The 12518-nt window shown below is 37.8% G+C and overlaps 2 protein-coding genes across 4 annotated transcripts in view; one reads left to right on the top strand and one right to left on the bottom strand.

Moving 5' to 3' along the window:
• The window catches only part of KCNA4 (potassium voltage-gated channel subfamily A member 4), a 74324-nt gene that overhangs the window by 36369 nt on the left and 25437 nt on the right, over positions 1 to 12518 (bottom strand). The window lies entirely within an intron of this gene.
• Positions 7749 to 8581, top strand: FSHB (follicle stimulating hormone subunit beta). The gene is given in 3 exon segments (XM_048947891.1): positions 7749 to 7832; positions 7834 to 7908; positions 8345 to 8581. Coding segments are annotated over 3 exon segments (396 nt in total).

Below are 12518 nucleotides of genomic sequence, written 5' to 3'. Positions count from 1 at the left end.
AATTATTGAAGCAATTGAGTAAGACTGTTTCTTTTTCAGGCATTACTACAGAGATTACAGACGGATTTCTGCTCTGTGACTTTCCTATCCCTGCAAAGCCAAACAGGCAGTATTTAGACTATTCCACTTCAAACAGCTGGTTAATACTGTGCTGAAGCAGACACAACATAGATCAACATTGTAAAAGGTGATCAGTGACGATAGGTAGCCAGTTTCAAGATAATTTTAATCACACTTAAGAACCTTCATTTTACAGGTTGGTTCATTCAACTTGCCCTGCTTGATGCCTGCCCCGTTCCTCCCTCCCACAGCTCAGTTCAACATTCCCTGCCAACTCTGGTGCTCTGTCTGCCATCCCACGCAGCTCCAGTTCCACACAGAACTGCCTACAAGCATGAGTTCATTGCCTATCACCTGCCATGGAGGTAGGAGAAAAGGGTCCCAATCTCCTAACAAGAGACATAAGTTGTTTCTATGGTTCTTGGCAAGAAAAGAGGGACTCCAGGATCCTAAAGTGAACTGCAGGAAGTATTTTCTGATGCCACTCTGACCAAGACTCTGTTTAGAAGTTCCAGTTCTCAAGTAGCATTACTTTTCTGGCCCAAGAAAGCTTCCCACGTTCAGACATCACATGAATTCAAGAGTGTTTATCAAATACTCTAAATGCATGCCACCATAGCCTGGTGCAGCTCATGCTTTGAGGTACGAGACATGAAAGGTTCCACCTATTAGACCTTCCCAGCTACTCCTGGTCACTATAATTTGCATCCCCTGGACTATAACACTGTTTCATCTTCCTGCTGCTTCTCAGAAACAATATTTCTTGGATTCCTCCGTAGCCTGGAGAAGGCACTAAGGCATGATGACATGACGTGATACATAAGCTGCTTTGTGCTCTCTCTACTCAACTTCCAATGACCATTAAAGGAAGAAAGCTCAAATCCAGAAGGTTAACTACACAATACCTAAAACACTGTACCTTAAAAAAAGCTTTCTGAATCTGTATTTGTCTGAATAAATATATTGCCTGTGTTTTCCTCTCCAGTTCAGCCCTCAGCAGGCAGTTAATACCCAATTAAATTAAAGCAATTTTTGACTATCACACTGTGGTTTTTGAAAATTTAATGATATAAAGCATCACTAATGTTTCTTTTTCTTCCTTTCCTTTTTCTTTTTTAAATTGATTGTTAGAAAACTACAGACACAATTGTTTCTGCATTGTAACAACCACACTGCAAGGCCAGGCCAATTCCTCTAGAAATGAGCAACATAGGATAGTTGGAACTCAGAACTGGAATCTAATTTCTCTTGCAATAAAAAGAAAGAAAAAAGGAGAAAAAAAAAAAAAACCCCAACAGAAATCCTAAGTTATTGGCTTGACTAAAGCCAAGAAAATATCTGGAGGGATGAGATAGACAGCCGCTTCTTCCATCAGATGTATGAAACTTAATTCTCACCGTCTCACAGACACACTGTCAGTTCTGGCACAGGCAGAGAAGCCAACAAAGCCACAGTTCTTTTTCCTCACAAAAAAAGACAGTATGCCAAGAATCCTTAAAAACAGCTAACACTGTAGAGACACTTGGTCAGATAGGAAGTAAAAATCACGCCTGAAGAGTCAGCAATAATACAACATTATCTTGACTCTGTACCTACTTTTCCTCACTAATTGACATAATAAATCTTACAGCTAACACTGTAAGACACTTGTCAGATAGAAGTAAAAATCACAGCTGAAGGTAGCATATATACATCTCCTTGACTCTTCACCTACTTCATATAACAGACCTAAGAATTCTGCATCTCTAGCAAACTCAAATAAAAAGAGTTTTTTTCTCAGTTATCCAGTGTGCTGAATCATTCTGCATCAACTTTAGAATGCTACCAACGCACAAAGTGGCAAGATTCAAATAAGCCTTATTGTATATCATAGCCATATAGTTTTAAAGCAATCAGCAGATGCTGTTGTCCATTTGTGAGTAAGGTGCAGTCCTGACAAACTTGCTGTTTTTGAAGAAATGCATGCTTTCTGCATAAATGCTTTTTTTTTTTCATGTTTATTTGTTATGCACACTAGCAAGAAAGAAAACCAAAAAGCCTCTTGCTCATAGACTCTCAGGTATGCCTCTCAGTAAGCTGTGCCAAAGCAGCCAGGTAGCTCAGAGAGTTTTGCTTCCATTCACCCCAAACTCCTCTCTTAATAACTCATGATTTCAAGTAAATCCAGAGGGCTCTTTACTGTTCAGTGTGGAAGATGATAACACTTAGCATGGCACACACACAGGCATAACCTGAATTGGAGTGTGACAGAGCTGCACACCTCTGTGTGCTCTGCACAAGAATCAAACGATAACAGATCCTATCAGATAAAGCCTGATGCCCCTATTTCTAGTCCCTTCAACTTACACCGTAGGAGAAATGGTTCTTCTCTTTAGCCATCAACAGCTCAATAACAAATCCATGTGGACCCAAAAACTGCTTCCATAATAAAAATGAATCCTTGCTGCCTATATATTAGTGGCACATATGAATAGAAAGGTATTCTCCATCAAGCCTCTCCCCTGTTTTTTCAGCTCTTTTCTCATAGGACCAATCTATTTTGTCAAGCCCATGAAAACTCCTTCTTGTTCTTTTTGAGCAGAAAAATAAAAATAAATACTATTCAGACTCAGAAAGCTGAATATAAAACAGTATTGCTTCAGGACAGTTGCAGGATCAAAACTGCTACTTTTATACATACACACAAGATCTGAAAGATTTTTTTATTAAAAAAAAATACTCCGAAACAAATTGAGATGTCGAACATGAAAGAATGCAAACTGGCTTAGTCTGTCAGGGAAAAAAAAAAAGAAAAAAGAAAAAAAGCATTTTTAACAAATACACAATTTTTTAACCTCATTCAGTGTTTGTCTGGATCAACATATTTACTAACAGATACTGCTGCAATTATCAGAGGATCTTATACAAGAAGGTTACACAGTGGTTTTACAACAGCCTACAGCTAAACAATTTATGAATCCCAGCACTAAACAGGGTAAGAAAATGCAGCTGCTATATATTAAGAAACATGGCATAAAATCACAAGAGACAAAACCACGGGAAAGAAATAAATGGATGAAGTAACATGAACACCTTCATTATCCTTTGTAGTGTCCTGTGTATATTAAACACATTTCAGAAGGATTAGCTTCTGCTGCTGTCAATTGCAAGGAGAATTTTTACATGACTTAGAATGACTAACAGTTCATGTGGGTATTCAAGAAAAAGACATACCAGCTTTGTGCCAAGCAATGGAAATTGGCATCTCAGAAGCTGCACAGGTCTGCACTATTAGACAGGTAGTCAGTGCATTCTGCCGTTTTGTTCGTGCTCCTGAGGGTGAAATATTCTGTTTGCATACGAGTGAGGATTGCAATTGTTCATTAATAAATAACTCCTTAGTTCATGATGATGTTTCAACTATCCAGCTACGTGCTTGGCAGGCACAAGCTACTCACAATTCTGCAGCACCGATGCTGGGTAATTAAACAGTAGTATTGAACAATAGTGACCAACTACCTAACGCAATTACTACTAAACCCAATAACATTTTCCCCATTGAGTTTAAGAAGAATCAAAATAAACTCCAAGACGGGCAATGCAATGAGAGAAGTCGTCTTCCAGCATCAGTAAGCAACAGCAGAAGGGAGATAAATTACACTCCAGTCAACACACTTACCAGTGAAATATAGCTTTGTGCTGCCGTACTGCGAAATATCAACTCCACAAAGAGATTGCAAATTGCCTCTCAATCTGTGCTTCAGGAATCCGTGTACTTCAAGGATATTAATTAGTGAATCACTGGGAGGTAACAAAAAGGTCTTTTGCTTTAAATACAGACTGAATTTGTACCTGCACAGAAATAGATTTGGACAGACAGAAGAAAGGGGGGGGCACTCAGTTAAGAGTTGCCACATGCAGAAGAAACTTCACACAAAAGAACTTGATGGCAGTGAAATGCACAACTTCAAACTCAAAGGACCAGTTCTTCGTTCTGTTCTGGAAGTTCAGCTACACCACAGTTTTAAGCGTCCTTACAAATGCCTTGAGGCACATTTTCAATGAGAAATAGCTTCCATGTAAAGAAAGCATTACAATTCCCCAGTAATGTATCTATTTGACAAGATCTAAAACATGTAATTACAACCATGAATCTCACAAACTGAAACCCAAGGTCCCTTGGCACTTTTAAAAACATGTATATTAGGAGCTAGATTTGTTATGCTTCTGGAATAATTTGCAGGCAAGCAAATTTTGACAGGACAGATTCAGATTACTCATAGTGGATAAGTAGCACACATAAAACCACATTTACCAATAGCACACTTTCATAGAAGCTGAAGTTCTCTGAAAGATATAATCCACGTTCTTTAAAGCAAGGCAGTTTTAAAACCTCTAGCAACAAAATTCCTAGTATTTCCACCACCTTTCTTGAAAAAAGGAATTTCATTAGTTTAAGGAATATAAAAACCACAACATTTTCAGTTTGCTTTTGCAAATAAGTAAGTAGGTAAATAAATAAAATAGAAAACAATAGCAGAAGGTGTCACATTGCTTCTGGCTGGAGTGGTTAGAAATAGCAAAGCAAGAAGCAGAAAACAGTCCAAGGGAATCAGCTGAAGAATTTTCTTACAAGTAGCAATGGAAAGAAGCCTTTTATTTCCATGAGATGCTACAAGGCATTAATACAGCCATGTGAATGCGATGCCTGCCATGACTTCTAAAAAATTTGGAGTCTCAATCTCCAGGACTAGCCACTGTCTGATGAACCTTTTAAATATATTTGAACATTTAAATGTAGCATCTTCCCCAACTTGAGAAATAACTCATCTTTTAAAACAGATTACGGGAGCAAAATCCCTACTCCTTAAGTAACAACTGCTCACCTAATTAGCACTCCTCAGATGATGGATTGCAAATTAATTGATCTTAATTTCTAACTTCATACTCGCCTAGGACATACATATTCATAGTCTTAAACAAGGAATTTAGCAGAGCTAATGGCTGTTAATCAACCTAGAACTGATGACTACAGAAGCACTTACCAAGGAAGTGAGACAATGGAATCTGCCTTGTACAAGAGTTTGTTTTCTATGTACAAGGCGGCTTCAGGAATCCTACAGAGAAAAGGTTATGCAAAGCCTTTCCTGTTAACCTCTCCCCAAGTTACCAAGAAGTCCCATCAATTACGTGGCTATAGCTGTTCATTTTGTTGGGAACAAGCTAATACAGATTAAAAGCAATTCTATAGAAGAGCATTGGTTGCTTGCTTTTTTCCTCCTTTCAGTAAGAATGAGCTCCTGGTTTCTGTAATTCATGTTGCCACAACTGAAGAGGCTGGGTGAGCCAAAATGAGATAACTTGGAGGAGCAAGAAGACAGCATGGTAGGGACTAAGCCTGTACTCTGCTCATGAAACTGAGGTTTTAGTAAATGCGTATGTCTTCCTCAGATCATGAAGCAGATCTTTACAAATAAGAGATATTTGCTGTGCTACCCTCTTCAAACATAGTTTACTTGGTTTTATTTAATTTGCACAAATTAGTACTTAGAATGGCCAAATCCTCCATAGGGATGTAATTAATTTTAAGATGTCAGCTTTAGGCTGGCATCTCTGAAATTAGTGAGAGCCCTTCCTGAGGAGCATGACTATATTGACTCTAAACAACAGAAAAGACTGCCAGCCAACTACCAAAGTTTGTTATTAGCAAAACAAACAAACAAACAAACAAAAAAGGGTTTTAACTTTCATGACTTCCTTCTACACTTGTTTTGGACAGTGTTTTGATTTAAACAGAACTATTATTACAGGGTATGTCTAGGGAACAATTGCAGATCACCTTCTACTTTGCTGTGACAGGAAATTCATTAGCAAATTAAGGTATTACAGGGGTGGGTAGGAACTGGAACAGGTGGCCAGACTGCAGGACCACAGGAAGGTATCAGAAAGTTTAAGGGTTCACTTGAAAAAGCCATTCTGAAAAGCATCCTGTCTGCAGGACTGCTAATAAGCTGATGAGAATTTCTTTTCTTGATGAAATGCTTTTAACTGTCTGTCCTTGCTTAGTTTTTTGCTCTGAATGGATTTCAGCAAAAGTCAGACTGACCATAATAGAACAGTCATAACAAAGCAAGACTGGCTGTTCTGGGCAGGTGATGGTAAATACAGCGTTCGGTGAGTCATTCTCCCCAGAAGACGCTGTATGTGAAGCTCCACGGAGTTATTTCTCTGTCATTACTCTGATGAAGAGGTGCACATCACTCACTTGGGAAAGCAGGAAAAGGGCAGTGAGAACAGGGCAGCACTTCTCACAGTAGAAAATCCTACTGCAATCACAAACTAGGGAAGGCATTCAAGTTGTGTTACATCACTGCCAAGTGGGAATATTACCAGATTCCCTGTAGCATGAGAATACTTTATTTGAGATCACTGACAGAAAACAGAGCCTTGGTGTCTAATTATGTCATCTTTACAGTCTCTTTCCACAATACAAATATCCCTTAACGAAGTTAAAAAAAAAAACCATTAAAAAAAGGCCACGTGACAGGAAAGAACTGCACGTAGTGGGGATAGAAATCTGAACTTCGATGAGCCACAATTGTATTTTAGATGGTAAAGAAAAGTTGAGTCACCCAACTCAGAACTCAGAATAGTAGCCTTCACAGACTACTGATGAATAAACAAGAACATTATGCAGCCCACTGATGTAAAGTCACTCAAACCTAATTCAAGAGAAAAGCAGTTAAGACTGGCACGCTGAAAAAATCAGGAACATTCTCAATAACCAAAAACACTCTGGCAACAATCTCCGCTGTGAGTTAACAGAGGGCCAGCTTGCACTCCAGCACATCGGTTTGGATTGACATAAAACACAATTTAAAACACCTGAAAAAGAAAACTTCTACAAAAATAGGATTTCTCAGTCTGTTTCCAAATTATAGAGTGGCTCAGCTACCTCTAAATGCCAGGGAATAAAATCCAGGGAAACTTATAAAATGACATTGCGACAGTGACCTTCACCATCACTTCCTAAATCTGTTTTGATTTTTTTTTCTCCTCTTAACAAGACATGATCTCACTGTCTGACTGAACACTAATCCCCTTTCACCAAGTACCAAACTAATGCTTGCTCCATTAACGCACAGCAAATCCTCTGGGTAATACATTACCACGATTTAGTATAAAAAGATAAGCTTGGGGCTTCTTCTCTCCTACAGCTATTATCAGGAAGGCACAGTATTCTACTAGAATACAGGTGAGGTGTTCATCAGATTCTGATCTGGAAATATTTTTTTTTGAATTGCAAACGCTGTATACAATTAATTTCTTTTAAAATCAGGTTAACCCTTTGCTCTCTTTTTTCCCCTTGTTTTCTTTTTCTTTCTCCTGAAAAACAGGACACATTCGCTATACAGAAACTTAGAGAAAATATTTCATTGAAAGTGGTATGTTGCTCAGCTGCTATTGCTCTGCAAGGATTGCTGATATACAATTTCAGTTGCTTAGGAAAACCTATACATACACAGAGAGATCGACTTAATGACTTTTCCCTCTGTTCTCACTGATCAGAGCTGTTGCTGAAGGTTTGCTACAATAGAAACACTTGATTGTAACGTAAAGACTTAATTTATCTCTGCTATAAATACTTCCTGTAAACGATAATTATACATTCTGACAGTACAAATACACTTTTCTGCTTTGTGCACAGGATGAAGACACTTAACTGTTACGTGCTTTTATTTTGCTGGAAAGCAATCTGTTGCTATAGCTGTGAACTCACAAATATTACTATTAGCAGTGGAAAGAGAAGAATGTGAACTCTGCATTACGGTGAATGCCACGTGGTGCTCAGGATACTGTTTCACAAGGGTGAGAGTCATGAGCTTAATTAAGTATTTGAGTGAGGTATGAACAAGCTGTTTGTCCAGTTTATAATGGACATGAGCAAGATTAGCCTTGTGAAACAAAGGACCGAATAACTGCTCTGTTGTTTGATAAGCAATTAGATGCACATTTGGGATCTTTATTTGGCTGCATGCATTACAGTCACATTGTATAACTAGAGCTGGAAGTATGATCCTCTGGATTACTGCTTTCTGTTCAGTTTGAAAAATGAAACCATTGGCCAGTTCTCTTGAAAGAAGAAATATATAGATCCATAGATCCAGATACTTTTGATTTCAGTGGGATTTTCCCCACTATTTTTATTAGGTTTCACATCAGGTCTTTTATCTACTTTGTGAAAATGTAGCATTCTTCTCCTTACCAAATTTCAAAATAAGTATTTCTTTCTCACAATTTTCAGGATCCAGTCTACAAATATCCACCGGTCTCATCTGTTCAGCAAATATGTACCTTCAAGGAGGTTGTGTATGAAACAGTGAAGATCCCTGGCTGCGGTGACCACCCTGAATCTTTTTACTCATACCCAGTAGCTACAGCGTGCCACTGTGAGACCTGTGACACTGACAGCACCGACTGCACCGTGAGGGGACTGGGGCCATCCTACTGCTCCTTTAGTCACAACGGAAGCAATCAATGATGGGTACTTGATATGGCAGCTTGGCTTTAAATTTTCACTTCTAAGTAGATAAGGGAATTGCACAGGCTGAGGCTGAGTTAACAGACAAGGCTACTGAGAAACTGCCAAGCTTGAAACAAAAAATTTTAAGGCCAAAATGGAGAGCTACTGATTAAACGTCTCTTCAGCCCTTCTCTACTTTTCCCATTGTTTCCCTTAAAGTCATTTTCACGAATGTACAGGATGCAGATTCTGTCTTGCCCACTCTTCTTTATTCCATCTTCAATCTTTATGTTTCTTTATTTCCACTGCTTAGTTCACTTAGCTTATTCCATACTATCCTATGCTTTTAAAAACTTTATGATGCGCTCATTTCCATCACTCCTCAGAACTCACTTATTTTAAAAAGCCTTGCAGCACCGATTTTAATTACAAGCAACATCCATGTCCTTACTGTCTAAATTCTAGTTGGACTGGAAACCTCTTTTAGCTGAGATTCTGACTTCTTTCAGCAAAATATTTCATGCAGTTATTATGCTCTGTAAACAGTAACAGCATGTTTATTTAAGAGCCAAAAACCTATGTTCAAATGTTGAAAGTGACCAAACTCTTCTGCTTTCTCATTAAGGCTTGCTAGCTCTGGCTCAACGCCACAATAACAAATGACACGAAGGCTATCCAGTTAATGCCTGGCTAACTCACTATTGAGCTGTCAACCTCAAAAAATTGTGAAATATTGCCACAAATCTGAAATTTGTGGATTTTCTCTCATTATGCAACAAAACATAAGAATTATTTTATTAGAGGAGACTCACAAATGAAACGGGGATAAATCTAGAGAATTTAGAGAAACCGGACCCTGGCAGGGCAAATCTGGAGTCAGAACATACATTGCAAGTAGTCTGCAGTAATGCCTCTGAGAACAGAAGTTTGTACAGCTCTGCAGCAACCTAATTCTGCAGTGACCAAAATGAATGGGAAAGAACAGGACTGAATCAGAATGGAGAATTATCTCTGGTCTGAAAACTACAGAATTCAATCTACTGAAACAGTCATCTACACAAATACACAATGAAGAGCAACCGGTTCAGCAGCAGTTCTGCACAGAAGATTTGGAAGCTATACAAGCAGGGAATCAGTTAACAATACCATACTACTATGGAAAAGCTGATACAGGGTACAGGGTAGAGCCAACAAGATACAACCTACTTCCACTATTCTGTTCAACCTTCTGAGGACCTCAACCTAGATGTTATTTCCAGTTCTGGACACTGAACTTCAAGGCACTGAGTAATTGGAGAAAGTCCACAGAATAGAACTAACGGAGGCCAAAATAATGTGTCTTAATAGAAAAAGGGTTGGTGTTTTTTTTTTTTTCAGGTGTAGCTGTTTTTCTTAGGGGTAGAAAGATCTGGGGGAAAAAAAGTGGAACCGTTTACATGCTTGAAGACTATAACAAAAAGAACAGTCAGTTTGCCATGCTTACAGGGAACAGAACAATGAATGTCATTAGCAGATCTCCCAAAAGGAAAAGACAGCCACTGTCTTATTTATTTAGAAATAAATTGTCAAGGAGGTGGGGGAAAGAAAGAAGATAGAGGGGTATCTGTGCAGTAGTGACAGAAAGAACAAGAAATTTAAGACCACGTAGGCCTATTGGGAATAACAGCAGCAATGGTAACCTGTCATGATGTAGGGAATGTGGAAGTTCACTTCTTGAGGTACTTTCCAATACTATTTTTGTATTACTTGACCAGCTGTCATGTCTGCTTTTGAGATCCTTACAGAAATGTTTATCTGAAGGGCATTTGTCTGTTAGTGTGGATCACTCTTTGTATAGATATTTTAATTTATTTCATTTGTAATTTTTTCTACTGTAAGATATGAGTGTTCTTTATTTTATTTATAACATGTATCATCATGGACATTGACTTTGGTGCAGTGAAATTTTAAAAGTGGTAAAGAAACAGGTAAATGAATTGCCTGTCATTTCAAACAAGAGTTGACCTTCAGCTAAATCCAAGCATGTTGCTCACGTCGGGAATTATTCAATTCTGGATGAAGGAATTCTGAATAAAAACTGTGAAACAGAGTAGCTTGCACCAAAAAGTAGGAAAAGTATGTGTTCTCAAAGTACATCTGTAAGCATCTGTACTATCTGTTGTACATTTTGGAAAAATAAAAATAATTTTATTGTAATTATATAATATATGTCTGTCTTTATAAGCCAGCTAAAAAACAGAGTCCTTCTCTTCCACTTCATTACACTTTAAATCACATCTGCACGCCTTCCTCATTTTTTTCATGCAACCAGTACCTCACATAGGCTGTATGGACATTACCTAAACACATCTAAACATTACCTAAATACAGCCAAATCACATCAAACAGATGTTTTAGCCTAATTCAATAATGTTATGATGAAACATGAAACAGGTTTAATAGCTAGAAGTGTGAATCAGAATAAAGGTTATTATCAATATTTTATTAAATGATAAGGATTAGAACTTCTCCAAAGCTGTGTCCACATCTTGCACAAATTAACTTGAGTCTGAAAGCAAAAGTTATACAGATCTTCCTTTGTCAGACAAATACACTTACGCATTTTCATTTTGCAAAGGAATCTAATCAGAATCTCAGTGCTAAGACTATAACAAATGCAGTCAAAATAGTATACGTCAATAATAGAAAGCTAGCAAAAAAAAATCTCCTAATCCTGCATCACTTCAAGCTCCAGACTCTCACTTAAGAAGCTTATAAAACGTGCAAGTCCCACTCGAAAACTCTTTTTTTTAACATTAGTGAGCCCAGAGTGCATACCTCTACTTATACGAAACTAGCATTGATATTTTCCTCTGAAATGAAATCCATTGCACAACAAGTCAAGAATTTGCTGTTTGAATTGCAGACATTTCAGTACCAGCACTTTCACTGACAAATTCAGTGATTCTTGCAAAAGGCTGGCATGACTAGAAGATATCTTCAGCTACCTTAAAAAGTCTGACAGGCTCAGGCTATATCTTATCAAAGCTCACTTTGCATTTAATTCCTAACAATGGTTTAATTAAATTTAATTTTCCATCGGTATTTTTCCAAAAATTAAGGTTTGAGGTTTAAAGTAGATTTGAGTTATTATTTAAGAAATTTATTTAAAAGGTAGTACGATCCTTGCCTAGTTTCTATCATGATGAATAGATAGCAACTGTATTATGAAGTGTAAGTCTCAGTTTGATATACTGCTAAGTAATAAATTGGCAGGAAAGCTTTTAGACACATTCCTAAGAGATTCGGGAGATATCCAAAAGTTCTCACTATGGACTAACCCTTTCCAATGAAATCAATAGGTAAGCAGTTTTCAGCTTCAACTGAGCTTTTAAAAAACCTCACATTCATTCTACCTTTAAAGGTAGGCCCTGCAAAAAGACCTTCTCACATGTCAGATTTTAGTGACCAACTTACAGAACCTAACTTTCTAGAAAAATCTCATGCCCTGGGATAGTAAAATCTAAAATGGAATAACTTCTCTTCACTCTTATACTATTTATTTACTCTCTTACATAAAATTATCTCTTTTCTTGCATCACCATGAAAGTAGGAAACCTGGAAAACTATCCCCCTCGATGAACACAGAGAGCATGTAGTACACAGCACTGAACTGTTCCTTAAAGACCTTTGAGAAGGACATGATGTAGGATTCTTTGTGTTGTCGTTAATTGAGTCCTTCAAATACTCAGATGTACAGATAAACTGCAAATAAAGATTATTCATCTCTGCCTCCGCATCTATGAGTGAATTAATATTTTCTATTATTTATAATGCAGGCAGTTTGACCTTGATCTTACAAGTGTCTGTGTCTGTTGTGCATCTGCGGACGAGATGGGAACATGAAGTGCTGCAGCAGTATTCATAGTCCTGCTAATTGAAAAGACTATTTAATCTTAACTGCCTTTAAGGTGGA

Source organism: Lagopus muta, chromosome 6, assembly GCF_023343835.1.
Source record: "Lagopus muta isolate bLagMut1 chromosome 6, bLagMut1 primary, whole genome shotgun sequence".
In the NCBI taxonomy this organism is placed as follows: Eukaryota; Metazoa; Chordata; class Aves; order Galliformes; family Phasianidae; genus Lagopus; species Lagopus muta.
This window is presented reverse-complemented; position numbering and strand designations above follow the sequence as displayed.